This window comes from Physella acuta, unplaced genomic scaffold (assembly GCF_028476545.2).
Source record: "Physella acuta isolate Inbredline_101_S28 unplaced genomic scaffold, ASM2847654v3 ptg001326l, whole genome shotgun sequence".
NCBI lineage: Eukaryota > Metazoa > Mollusca > Gastropoda > Physidae > Physella > Physella acuta.
In genome coordinates this window covers 1-12,574 of record NW_026732841.1, presented here as the reverse complement: position 1 = coordinate 12,574, position 12,574 = coordinate 1, and the positions used below count along the sequence as shown (strand labels likewise).

The following is a 12,574-nucleotide window of genomic DNA, read 5'->3' as shown; positions in this document are numbered from 1 at the left end:
AACCACTACCTCACCACCAGTACAACCACCACCTCACCACCAGTACAACCACTACCTCACCACCAGTACAACCACTACCTCACCACCAGTACAACCACCACCTCACCACCAGTACAACCACTACCTCACCACCAGTACAACCACTACCTCACTACCACTACCTCACCACCAGTACAACCACCACCTCACCACCAGTACAACCACCACCTCACCACCAGTACAACCACTACCTCACCACCACTACCTCACCACCAGTACAACCACTACCTCACCACCAGTACAACCACCACCTCACCACCAGTACAACCACTACCTCACCACCAGTACAACCACTACCTCACCACCAGTACAACCACTACCTCACTACCAGTACAACCACTACCTCACCACCAGTACAACCACTACCTCACCACCGGTACAACCACTACCTCACCACTAGTACAACCACTACCTCACCACCACCTCACCACCAGTACAACCACTATCTCACCACCACCTCACCACCAGTACAACCACTACCTCACCACCAGTACAACCACTACCTCACCACCAGTACAACCACCACCTCACCACCAGTACAACCACTACCTCACCACCAGTACAACCACTACCTCACCACCACTACCTCACTACCAGTACAACCACTACCTCACCACCAGTACAACCACTACCTCACCACCGGTACAACCACTACCTCACCACTAGTACAACCACTACCTCACCACCACCTCACCACCAGGACAACCACTACCTCACCACCACCTCACCACCAGTACAACCACTACCTCACCACCAGTACAACCACTACCTCACCACCAGTACAACCACTACCTCACCACCAGTACAACCACTACCTCACCACTAGTACAACCACTACCTCACCACCAGTACAACCACTACCTCACCACCACTACCTCACCACCAGTACAACCACTACGTCACCACCAGTACAACCACTACCTCACCACTAGTACAACAACTACCTCACCACCAGTACAACCACTACCTCACCACTAGTACAACCACTACCTCACCACTAGTACAACCACTACCTCACCACTAGTACAACCACTACCTCACCACTAGTACAACTACTACCTCACCACCTGTACAACTACTACCTCACCACCGGTACAACCACTACCTCACCACTAGTACAACCACTACCTCACCACTAGTACAGCCACTACCTCACCACCACTACCTCACCACCAGTACAACCACTACCTCACCACCAGTACAACCACCACCTCACCACCAGTACAACCACTACCTCACCACCAGTACAACCACTACCTCACCACCAGTACAACCACTACCTCACCACTAGTACAACCACTACCTCACCACCAGTACAACCACTACCTCACCACCACTACCTCACCACCAGTACAACCACTACCTCACCACCAGTACAACCACCACCTCACCACCGGTACAACCACTAACTTACCACCAGTACAACCACTACCTAACCACCGGTACAACCACTACCTCACCACTAGTACAACCACTACCTCACCACCAGTACAACCACTACCTCACCACTAGCACAACCACTACCTCACCACTAGCACAACCACCACCTCACCACCAGTACAACCACCACCTCACCACCAGCACAACCACTACCTCACCACCGATACAACCACTACCTCACCACCGGTACAACCACTACCTCACCACCAGTACAACCACTACCTCACCACCAGTACAACCGCTACCTTACCACCAGTACAACAACTACCTCACCACCAGTACAACCTCTACCTCACCACCAGTACAACCACTACCTCACCACCAGTACAACCACTACCTCACCACCAGTACAACCACTACCTCACCACTACCTCACCACCAGTACAACCACTACCTCACCACCAGTACAACCACTACCTCACCACCAGTACAACCACTACCTCACCACCACCTCACCACCAGTACAACCACTACCTCACCACCAGTACAACCACTACCTCACCACCAGTACAACCACTACCTCACCACTAGTACAACCACTACCTCACCACCACCTCACCACCAGTACAACTACTACCTCACCACCAGTACAACCACTACCTCACCACTAGTACAACCACTTCCTCACCACCACCTCACCACCAGTACAACTACTACCTCACCACCGGTACAACCACTACCTCACCACCAGTACAACCACTACCTCACCACTAGTACAACCACTACCTCACCACCACCTCACCACCAGTACAACTACTACCTCACCACCGGTACAACCACTACCTCACCACCAGTACAACCACTACCTCACCACTAGTACAACCACTACCTCACCACTAGTACAACCACTACCTCACCACCACCACCTCACCACCGGTACAACCACTACCTCAGCACCAGTACAACCACTACCTCACCACCAGTACAACCACTACCTCACCACCAGTACAACCACCACCTCACCACCAGTACAACCACTACCTCACCACCAGTACAACCACTACCTCACCACCAGTACAACCACCACCTCACCACCAGTACAACCACCACCTCACCACCAGTACAACCACTACCTCACCACCAGCACAACCACCACCTCACCACTACTACAACCACTACCTCACCACCGGTACAACCACTACCTCACCACCAGTACAACCACTACCTCACCACCAGTACAACCGCTACCTTACTACCAGTACAACCTCTACCTCACCACCAGTACAACCACTACCTCACCACCAGTACAACCACTACCTCACCACTAGTACAACCACTACCTCACCACCACCTCACCACCAGTACAACTACTACCTCACCACCGGTACAACCACTACCTTACCACCACCTCACCACCAGTACAACTACTACCTCACCACCGGTACAACCACTACTTCACCACTTTTACAACAACTATTATAAAATAACATAACAATGATCGTTGAGGCTTTAGAAACCCGTTTTAATTGTGATCAATCAAAAATAGTAGCCAATCAATCGTGATCAATCCAAAATATTAGCCAATCAGTTCCATCATGTCGTCACTTCCAGCCTGTGCTGGCCTGTACGCATGTACCTGTCTGCCCGCTACAAGTTAGGCCCAGATGGTAACAGCAGGCGCCATAATAATATCCATAGTACCACCCGCAGTACTGACCTGGATAGCCGCACTGGAAGTAACAAAGCAATTGTACAATCTATAATAACAAAGCAAAAGAAAAGTCTACATTAACAAAGCAAGCCTTATGAAACCGTATCCACTTTGACAGCTTTTCAAAAGAAATTTAGTTTGTAAAATGAAAAGTTTTTTTTTTAAATTAAAGGAGAAAGAAAATCTAACCATCTCCTACAGCCCCCCACCCCATCTTACCATCTCCTACAGCCCCCCCACCCCATCTTACCATCTCCTACAGCCCCCTTCCCCATCTTACCATCTCCTACAGCCCCCCACCCCATCTGACCATCTCCTACAGCCCCCCCCCCATCTTACCATCTCCTACAGGCCCCCCATCTTACCATCTCCTACAGCCCCCCCTCCATATTTTACCATCTCCCACAGCCCCCCCCCCATCTTGCCATCTCCTACAGCCCCCCTCCCCATCTTACCATCTCCTACAGCCCCCCCTCCCCATTTTACCATCTCCTACAGCCCCCCCCTCCCCATCTTACCATCTCCTACAGCCCCCCTCCCCATCTTACCATCTCCTACAGCCCCCCCCTCCCCATTTTACCATCTCCCACAGCCCTCCCCCCCCCATCTTACCATCTCCTACAGCCCCCCAATCTTGCCATCTCCTACAGCCCCCCCTCCCCATCTTACCATCTCCTACAGCCCTCCCCATCTTACCATCTCCTACAGCCCCCCCCCATCTTACCATCTCCTGCACCCCCCCCCCAATTTACCATCTCCTACAGCCCCCCCCCCCATCTTACCATCTCCTGCACCCCCCCCCATCTTACCATCTCCTAAAGCCCCCCCTCCCCATCTTACCATCTCCTACAGCCCCCCTCCCCATCTTACCATCTCCTACAGCCCCCCCCTCCCCATTTTACCATCTCCTACAGCCCCCCCCATCTTACCATCTCCTGCACCCCCCCCCCCATCTTACCATCTCCTAAAGCCCCCCCTCCCCATCTTACCATCTCCTACAGCCCCCCTCCCCATCTTACCATCTCCTACAGCCCCCCCCCCCCATCTTACCATCTCCTACAGCCCCCCTCCCCATCTTACCATCTCCTACAGCCCTCCCCATCTTACCATCTCCTACAGCCCCCCCCCCATCTTACCATCTCCTGCACCCCCCCCCAATTTACCATCTCCTACAGCCCCCCCCCCATCTTACCATCTCCTACAGGCCCCCCATCTTACCATCTCCTACAGCCCCCCTCCCCATTTTACCATCTCCCACAGCCCCCCCCCATCTTACCATCTCCTAAAGCCCCCCTCCCCATCTTACCATCTCCTACAGCCCCTCTCCCCATCTTACCATCTCCTGCAGCCCCCCATCTTACCATCTCCTAAAGCCTCCCCTCCCCATCTTACCATCTCCTACAGCCCCTCTCCCCATCTTACCATCTCCTACAGCCCCTCTCCCCATTTTACCATCTCCCACAGCCCCCTCCCCTCCCCATCTTACCATCTCCTACAGCCCCCCTCCCCATTTTACCATCTCCTACAGCCCCCCCCCCATCTTACCATCTCCTAAAGCCCCCCCCCCCCATCTTACCATCTCCCACAGCCCCCCCCCCCCCCATCTTACCATCTCCTGCAGACAGACGTCATTGAAGCAAGCAAACTTGTCGTAGCCCGGGTACTGACAGCAGGCTGTTGTTTCGTTACAAAACCCACCGTAGGCTCCACACTGACCCTGGTCAAATACACAATCACTCACATCAGGTTCAAATACACAATCACTCACATCAGTTTCAAATACACAATCACTCACATCAGGTTCAAATACACAATCACTCACATCAAGTTCAAATACACAATCACACATATTAAACTTTTGTTTTTATTAAGTTTAGATCTACAAACCTGAGTGTTTTGATTTTGTTGGTTGAGGTAATCCAACCACATGAGGTTCCACCACACGTCATCATCATCAAGTTCAGCTCCCGCCACACACAGTAGAACAGCCACACATACCGCAACAGATGAAACCAGCCTCAAATACATCGCAACTAATTCATGTTAATAGAAGGAAATTATTACCGCAACAGATGAAACCAGCCTCAAATATATCAGACCATATTTAAAGCTACCTTTATAATTATATCAGCCTTTATCAAAAGCTACTGTCGGGTTCTCCTAAGTATAGATTCTACATATAAAAACAATACTAGAGGATAGGACAACACAGAAAAATATATTTAATAAAATAACAAAATGTTTCAAATAAAAGGAAAATAATAGAAACTAAAGTTTAACAAGAAAATTTAAATATCAGTCTATATCAAAACGACCTTCAAATATCAGTCTATATCAAAACTACCTTCAAATATCAGTCTATATCAAAACGACATTCAAATATCAGTCTATATTAAAACGACCTTCAAATATCAGTCTATATCAAAACTACCTTCAAATATCAGTCTATACTAAAACTACCTTCAAATATCAGTCTATACTAAAACTACCTTCAAATATCAGTCTATACTAAAACTACCTTCAAATATCAGTCTATACTAAAACTACCTTCAAATATCAGTCTATACTAAAACTACCTTCAAATATCAGTCTATACTAAAACTACCTTCAAATATCAGTCTATACTAAAACTACCTTCAAATATCAGTCTATACTAAAACTACCTTCAAATATCAGTCTATACTAAAACTACCTTCAAATATCAGTCTATACTAAAACTACCTTCAAATATCAGTCTATACTAAAACTACCTTCAAATATCAGTCTATACTAAACTACCTTCAAATATCAGTCTATATCAAAACTACCTTCAAATATCAGTCTATACTAAAACTACCTTCAAATATCAGTCTATACTAAAACTACCTTCAAATATCAGTCTATACTAAAACTACCTTCAAATATCAGTCTATACTAAAACTACCTTCAAATATCAGTCTATACTAAAACTACCTTCAAATATCAGTCTATACTAAAACTACCTTCAAATATCAGTCTATATCAAAACTACCTTCAAATATCAGTCTATACTAAAACTACCTTCAAATATCAGTCTATACTAAAACTACCTTCAAATATCAGTCTATACTAAAACTACCTTCAAATATCAGTCTATACTAAAACTACCTTCAAATATCAGTCTATACTAAAACTACCTTCAAATATCAGTCTATATCAAAACTACCTTCAAATATCAGTCTATACTAAAACTACCTTCAAATATCAGTCTATACTAAAACTACCTTCAAATATCAGTCTATACTAAAACTACCTTCAAATATCAGTCTATACTAAAACTACCTTCAAATATCAGTCTATACTAAAACTACCTTCAAATATCAGTCTATACTAAAACTACCTTCAAATATCAGTCTATATCAAAACTACCTTCAAATATCAGTCTATACTAAAACTACCTTCAAATATCAGTCTATACTAAAACTACCTTCAAATATCAGTCTATACTAAAACTACCTTCAAATATCAGTCTATACTAAAACTACCTTCAAATATCAGTCTATACTAAAACTACCTTCAAATATCAGTCTATACTAAAACTACCTTCAAATATCAGTCTATACTAAAACTACCTTCAAATATCAGTCTATACTAAAACTACCTTCAAATATCAGTCTATACCAGGGGTCTCCAAACTACGGCCCGCGGGCCGAATGCGGCCCGCGATGTCCTCTCATCCGGCCCGCGGAAATCTTTTTGTCCACGGAAAAACAGTTTGTTGGTGATGGCTGAGGAACTTTGCCCAGAATAATCAAAGACATGCCTGGAAGAAACTGGCCCCCGAACTAAAATTTGATAGTTAATGCGGCCCTCGGACTGAAAAGTTTGGAGACCCCTGGTCTATACTAAAACTACCTTCAAATATCAGTCTATACTAAAACTACCTTCAAATATCAGTCTATACTAAAACTACCTTCAAATATCAGTCTATGCTAAAACTACCTTCAAATATCAGTCTATACTAAAACTACCTTCAAATATCAGTCTATACTAAAACTACCTTCAAATATCAGTCTATACTAAAACTACCTTCAAATATCAGTCTATACTAAAACTACCTTCAAATATCAGTCTATACTAAAACTACCTTCAAATATCAGTCTATACTAAAACTACCTTCAAATATCAGTCTATACTAAAACTACCTTCAAATATCAGTCTATATCAAAACTACCTTCAAATATCAGTCTATACTAAAACTACCTTCAAATATCAGTCTATACTAAAACTACCTTCAAATATCAGTCTATACTAAAACTACCTTCAAATATCAGTCTATACTAAAACTACCTTCAAATATCAGTCTATACTAAAACTACCTTCAAATATCAGTCTATACTAAAACTACCTTCAAATATCAGTCTATACTAAAACTACCTTCAAATATCAGTCTATACTAAAACTACCTTCAAATATCAGTCTATACCAGGGGTCTCCAAACTACGGCCCGCGGGCCGGATGCGGCCCGCGATGTCCTCTCATCCGGCCCGCGGAAATCTTTTTGTCCACGGAAAAACAGTTTGTTGGTGATGGCTGAGGAACTTTGCCCAGAATAATCAAAGACATGCCTGGAAGAAACTGGCCCCCGAACTAAAATTTGATAGTTAATGCGGCCCTCGGACTGAAAAGTTTGGAGACCCCTGGTCTATACTAAAACTACCTTCAAATATCAGTCTATACTAAAACTACCTTCAAATATCAGTCTATACTAAAACTACCTTCAAATATCAGTCTATGCTAAAACTACCTTCAAATATCAGTCTATACTAAAACTACCTTCAAATATCAGTCTATACTAAAACTACCTTCAAATATCAGTCTATACTAAAACTACCTTCAAATATCAGTCTATACTAAAACTACCTTCAAATATCAGTCTATACTAAAACTACCTTCAAATATCAGTCTATACTAAAACTACCTTCAAATATCAGTCTATACTAAAACTACCTTCAAATATCAGTCTATACTAAAACTACCTTCAAATATCAGTCTATACTAAAACTACCTTCAAATATCAGTCTATACTAAAACTACCTTCAAATATCAGTCTATACTAAAACTACCTTCAAATATCAATCTGTTTCAAATATCAGTCTATATTAGAGACTACCTTTAAACGTCAGTCGGTTTCAAAACTACCTTTAACAATCAGCCTTTATCAAAAGCTACCTTTAAATATCAGCTTTTATCTAAAGTTGTTAAGGGCTGAAAACTGGCGTATAAATACTACCAGGAGACCTAATAACTGCTGCTATATAAAATTGCTAATTATGGCTAATTACTGCAGATAGGAAATCTCCAAGCTTGAGATAATCTCATGTACGGAAATTATGTTGTGTCGATCTCACGGCATAGCTAGAGGCTTGATTGTATTCTGTATTAGGTGGGGAGAGGGGGGGGGGGGGGGGCTTGTCTGGTGGTCTAGCTTTTATAGGCCTACATCCCTTATCTAGCCTTGAGAGGTATGGACATGACCTGGCCTCACATATATGGCCATGACCTGGCCTCACAGATATGGCCATGACCTGGCCTCACATATATGGCCATGACCTGGCCTCACATATATGGCCATGACCTGGCCTCACATATATGGCCATGACCTGACCTCACATATATGGCCATGACCTGGCCTCACATATATGGACATGACCTGGCCTCACATATTTGGACATGACCTGGCCTCACATATATGGCCATGACCTGGCCTCACATATATGGCCATGACCTGGCCTCACATATATGGCCATGACCTGGCCTCACATATATGGCCATGACCTGGCCTCATATATATGGCCATGACCTGGCCTCATAGATATTTGATTGTGCTGAGTGATAAAAACGTAACAGTCGTGGATTAACGATGTAATAGAAACATTTTTTTTTAAATTTAATCCTCATTTTCTCATTTTATATTTCTATTATTAATTTAACTCAGTTTATAATTCATAATTAGTGATAATTAGATTCGATAACTAAAGGTCTACATAATTATGGGTTATATTATTTTGGAAAAAGACTGAGCTATATTATATGGGAATAGACTAGGCTATAATATATGGGATTGTATAGTGATTGTAGAATAATGCTAATCCAACCATAAAAAGGCAATTTTTACAAAGCCATCATTTCTACCTAATCACCGGTGTGTCACACCTACCAACGCCAAAATCATTTCCCAAACAAATGTGTGTCACAACTAACATTGGAGGGGTGGTCATTCGCTTCTGCTTGTGTCTTTGGTTGCAACATCAATCAAAAATGTATTTCACGCATCTCTTCGGGGAATGCCTACTCCCCTGGTCACCCCCTCCCTCTCCACGGAAATTTAATTTCACCCCAACCCCCAAGTTTCAGAGTGCCCCACCCCTCCCCCGCCGGAGAAAAAATGTCTGAAAGAAACATTGCTTCCCTTCCCCAACTCCATTTGAATCGCCACTATACTTTTTTTAGCGCAATTTCCATACGGACCATTGCGATTATTAACTCGTCAAGGATGTGTGTCCGCAGCTTTAAATCGTATATTCCTCAACGAAGCAATATCGAGGACTAGTTCAAAAAGCAAACATGTTAAGCAAGTTCCGAGGGCCAAAAAATTCCCGGAATTCCTTCCTGGATTTCCCGGAAAAGCCAAAAAAAACTCGAAAAATGCAGTTTTTGGCCCATATCTCGGCAACCAGACCACTTAGCGACTTGAAACATTTACCAATCGATTCCTGCCATAATTTAGAACAATATTGCCGAATAAAGTTTTCAAAAATATCTTTTCGTTCGGTCACAAATTTTTTTTAAAAATTACATTATACATAATACACTGCAGTGCTATATAGCAATATAGAGAGCGCGACAACTAAATACCCCCTACACGTCCGCAATTTTTTTTTAAATCCCGTTAATAAATATTTTTTTCTATTTTGTTTTGAATTATTAAAACTACTTGTGTTGCATTATTTATTTGCTGAATATATGATTTATCTCGATTTAAAATTGTTATGGATAACATAAGGAAATTGTGCTTAAATTGTCACTAGACTTTTTATTAACTTGTTGAATTTAATTTTAACAAGTTTCTATCAAATGCTTTTCACGCCTACGTGCGCAATAACTTGGCCTTAAATTTTATAATCATTAAAAAGGCAGTATTAGATCTAGATCTATACATCAATATCACGCCTATATGTCACTTTTTCAAAAGCCTGTTTATTTAGTAAACATAAGCGTACACAATGCATTAAGGCTACAAAGAATCGAAAGTCCAATTAGGCAAAAACTGTGATAGGCCTAGATATAGGCTATAGGCCTAAAAGGTAGAAATTGTCTGGTCGAAGTATCAAAACTTGGGTAAAGCCATTCAATCTGTGGGGCAACTTCCGTCGAATAAAGTTTACGGCGCCTAGTAATTAAAATAAATAAATACCTGTTATTTTCGAAAATAATTTTAAGTTTTGGTGTAGTGGTTTAAACAAAATTAAAAAAAATATATAGGCTTACGCTACATTTTTTCCCGAGTGAGTAAAATATTAAAAACAATTTTTAAAAAACAACAGTGTTCTCATAATGAAGCTTGAGACACCCAAAACTAAAATTTAGGCTCTCCCAAACGTCACCATCTTTACCAGAGATGTGATTAGCCAATCAAATATTTTCAATACTTTTTGCGTCATTCTTCATAACTTAAGAAACCACTAATTTTGGTTACGTCACAAAAATACATAGATCTAGATCTAGATCTAGATTTAGACTAACGGAAATGATTGAAAGGTCGACCATGCAATGATACAAACGTTTGCAAAGTTTGGCATAATGGATATTGAGTCAACCATGCACTTGCAGTTAGATATGTCAGGCACGGTCTGTTCGCCGCACAAAGAAACTCCAGCAGATACTGCTGGTAAGGAGAAGAAGATTCTTCCTGGTCGACGGCAGCAGAGGCACTCCACAGAAATAGGCTCGGAGTATCACAGGTGGTGGGTCGTTCGAAACGCCCTTGGTTTTGAGACAAACGAACATATTGCTGGATTGCTCTTAGATGGGTAAGAATTGGGTAAGAATCTACACTAGCTAGAATCTAGATCTATTATATAGATCTCTAGTCAATAGACTGAATATTTATACATCTAGATCCAGCTAGAGTCTAGAATAGTCTGGATTAAATTAATAATATTAATATCATAGAAGACTTGATTGATTACATCTTGAACTCTAGATTCAAGATTGATCTAGAGTCTAGATCTAGTCTATATTTCTAGACTAGATAATCTAAATGACTGTTTACTTTTAGTGTTAAGAATAACTTGAATACAACTTAAGATAAGATAGACTCTAGAACTCTACTCCAGATTTTAGATCTAAAAGTTAAGAAGAGTAGGTACTAGATTTAGATCTAGATCTAGATCTAATAGATTAGAATCTAGATCTACATTAGATATTAGATATATCTTCTAGTAACAATATAATCTAGGAAATCTAGATCTAGATATCTAGATCTATAATACTTCTTTAGTCTTTGCCATGGTCATGCATATGACCTAGAATCTAGATCTAGATGATAATTTATAAGTCTTGATGTTGTATATTTACTATTATTTAGAATATAGATTATAGATCTATCTATTATTTACAAAGATCTCTAGATCAAAATCTAGTTCAATAGATTATTAATTATTATATTTAGGCCCCTAGTATCTGGAAATTTAGATGGGGCCTATCTAAATTCCAATATTTATTTACAGTTTTAACTTTTTAAATTTATAATCTATGTTAAGTGTTAAGCATCTACACATCACTTAACCATTACTTAATTACTACAATTGGAATCTAGATCTAGAATCTAGATCTACATGAGATCTAGATGTAGAATTCTTAAAAATAACCCTAACCCTAGGCTACTAGGGCCTAAAACTAGGTCTACATTACTCTACATTACTCTACAACATCTATTTAGAATTAGATTAGGGCTAGATCTAGATTCTAGCCCTTTTTATTTAATTAAGATTTACATTTTTTGCATAAGTAAAAATAAATTATTATTATTAGTGTTTAATTAATATATAACTCTAGACTCTAGATCTGTAACTTGGTTAATTGTTTATTAGCTTATCTGCATCAATATGTCAGGTTATGACCTTGTTAATCAAGTCAGTTTCACTAATAATATATATATATAGGCCTATATATACATATATAGGCCTATACATATATATATATACATATATATATACATATATATATATATACATATATATATACATATATATATACATATATATACATATATATATATACATATATATATACATATATATATACATATATATATACATATATATATACATATATACATATATATATACATATATATATACATATATATATATACATATATATATATACATATATATATACATATATATATATATATATATA

At 40.7% G+C, this 12,574-nt stretch overlaps 1 protein-coding gene across 4 annotated transcripts; it reads right to left on the bottom strand.

The window, feature by feature from the left end:
• Positions 1–2,919: 2,919 nt before the first annotated feature.
• On the bottom strand, positions 2,920–8,413 carry LOC131958412 (uncharacterized). Of its 4 annotated transcripts, none has more exons than XM_059323434.1 (4): positions 8,321–8,413; positions 5,018–5,163; positions 4,740–4,847; positions 2,920–3,149 (listed from the first exon to the last, which is right to left on the bottom strand). In XM_059323434.1, the coding sequence occupies exons 2-4, from the start codon at positions 5,156–5,158 to the stop codon at positions 3,021–3,023; spliced, it is 378 nt and encodes a 125-aa protein (XP_059179417.1). In that variant the 5' UTR covers positions 5,159–5,163; positions 8,321–8,413; the 3' UTR covers positions 2,920–3,020. The 4 variants fall into 4 exon arrangements, with proteins under 4 accessions (XP_059179417.1, XP_059179414.1, XP_059179415.1 ...); XM_059323431.1 differs by having other exon boundaries at positions 8,262–8,373; XM_059323432.1 differs by having other exon boundaries at positions 8,291–8,373.
• Between the last annotated feature and the right edge of the window lie 4,161 nt (positions 8,414–12,574).

What these genes read in the sequence shown, in the direction of transcription:
- LOC131958412 (XM_059323434.1), bottom strand. Translation starts at nt 5,158, where the DNA reads ATGTATTTGAGGCTGGTTTCATCTGTTGCGGTATGTGTGGCTGTTCTA. An exon ending in AACAAAATCAAAACACTCAG is followed by an intron (nt 4,848 to 5,017) that starts GTTTGTAGATCT and finishes GTATTTGACCAG; the next exon opens with GGTCAGTGTGGAGCCTACGG. An exon ending in ACGTCTGTCTGCAGGAGATG is followed by an intron (nt 3,150 to 4,739) that starts GTAAGATGGGGG and finishes TGTTACTTCCAG; the next exon opens with TGCGGCTATCCAGGTCAGTA.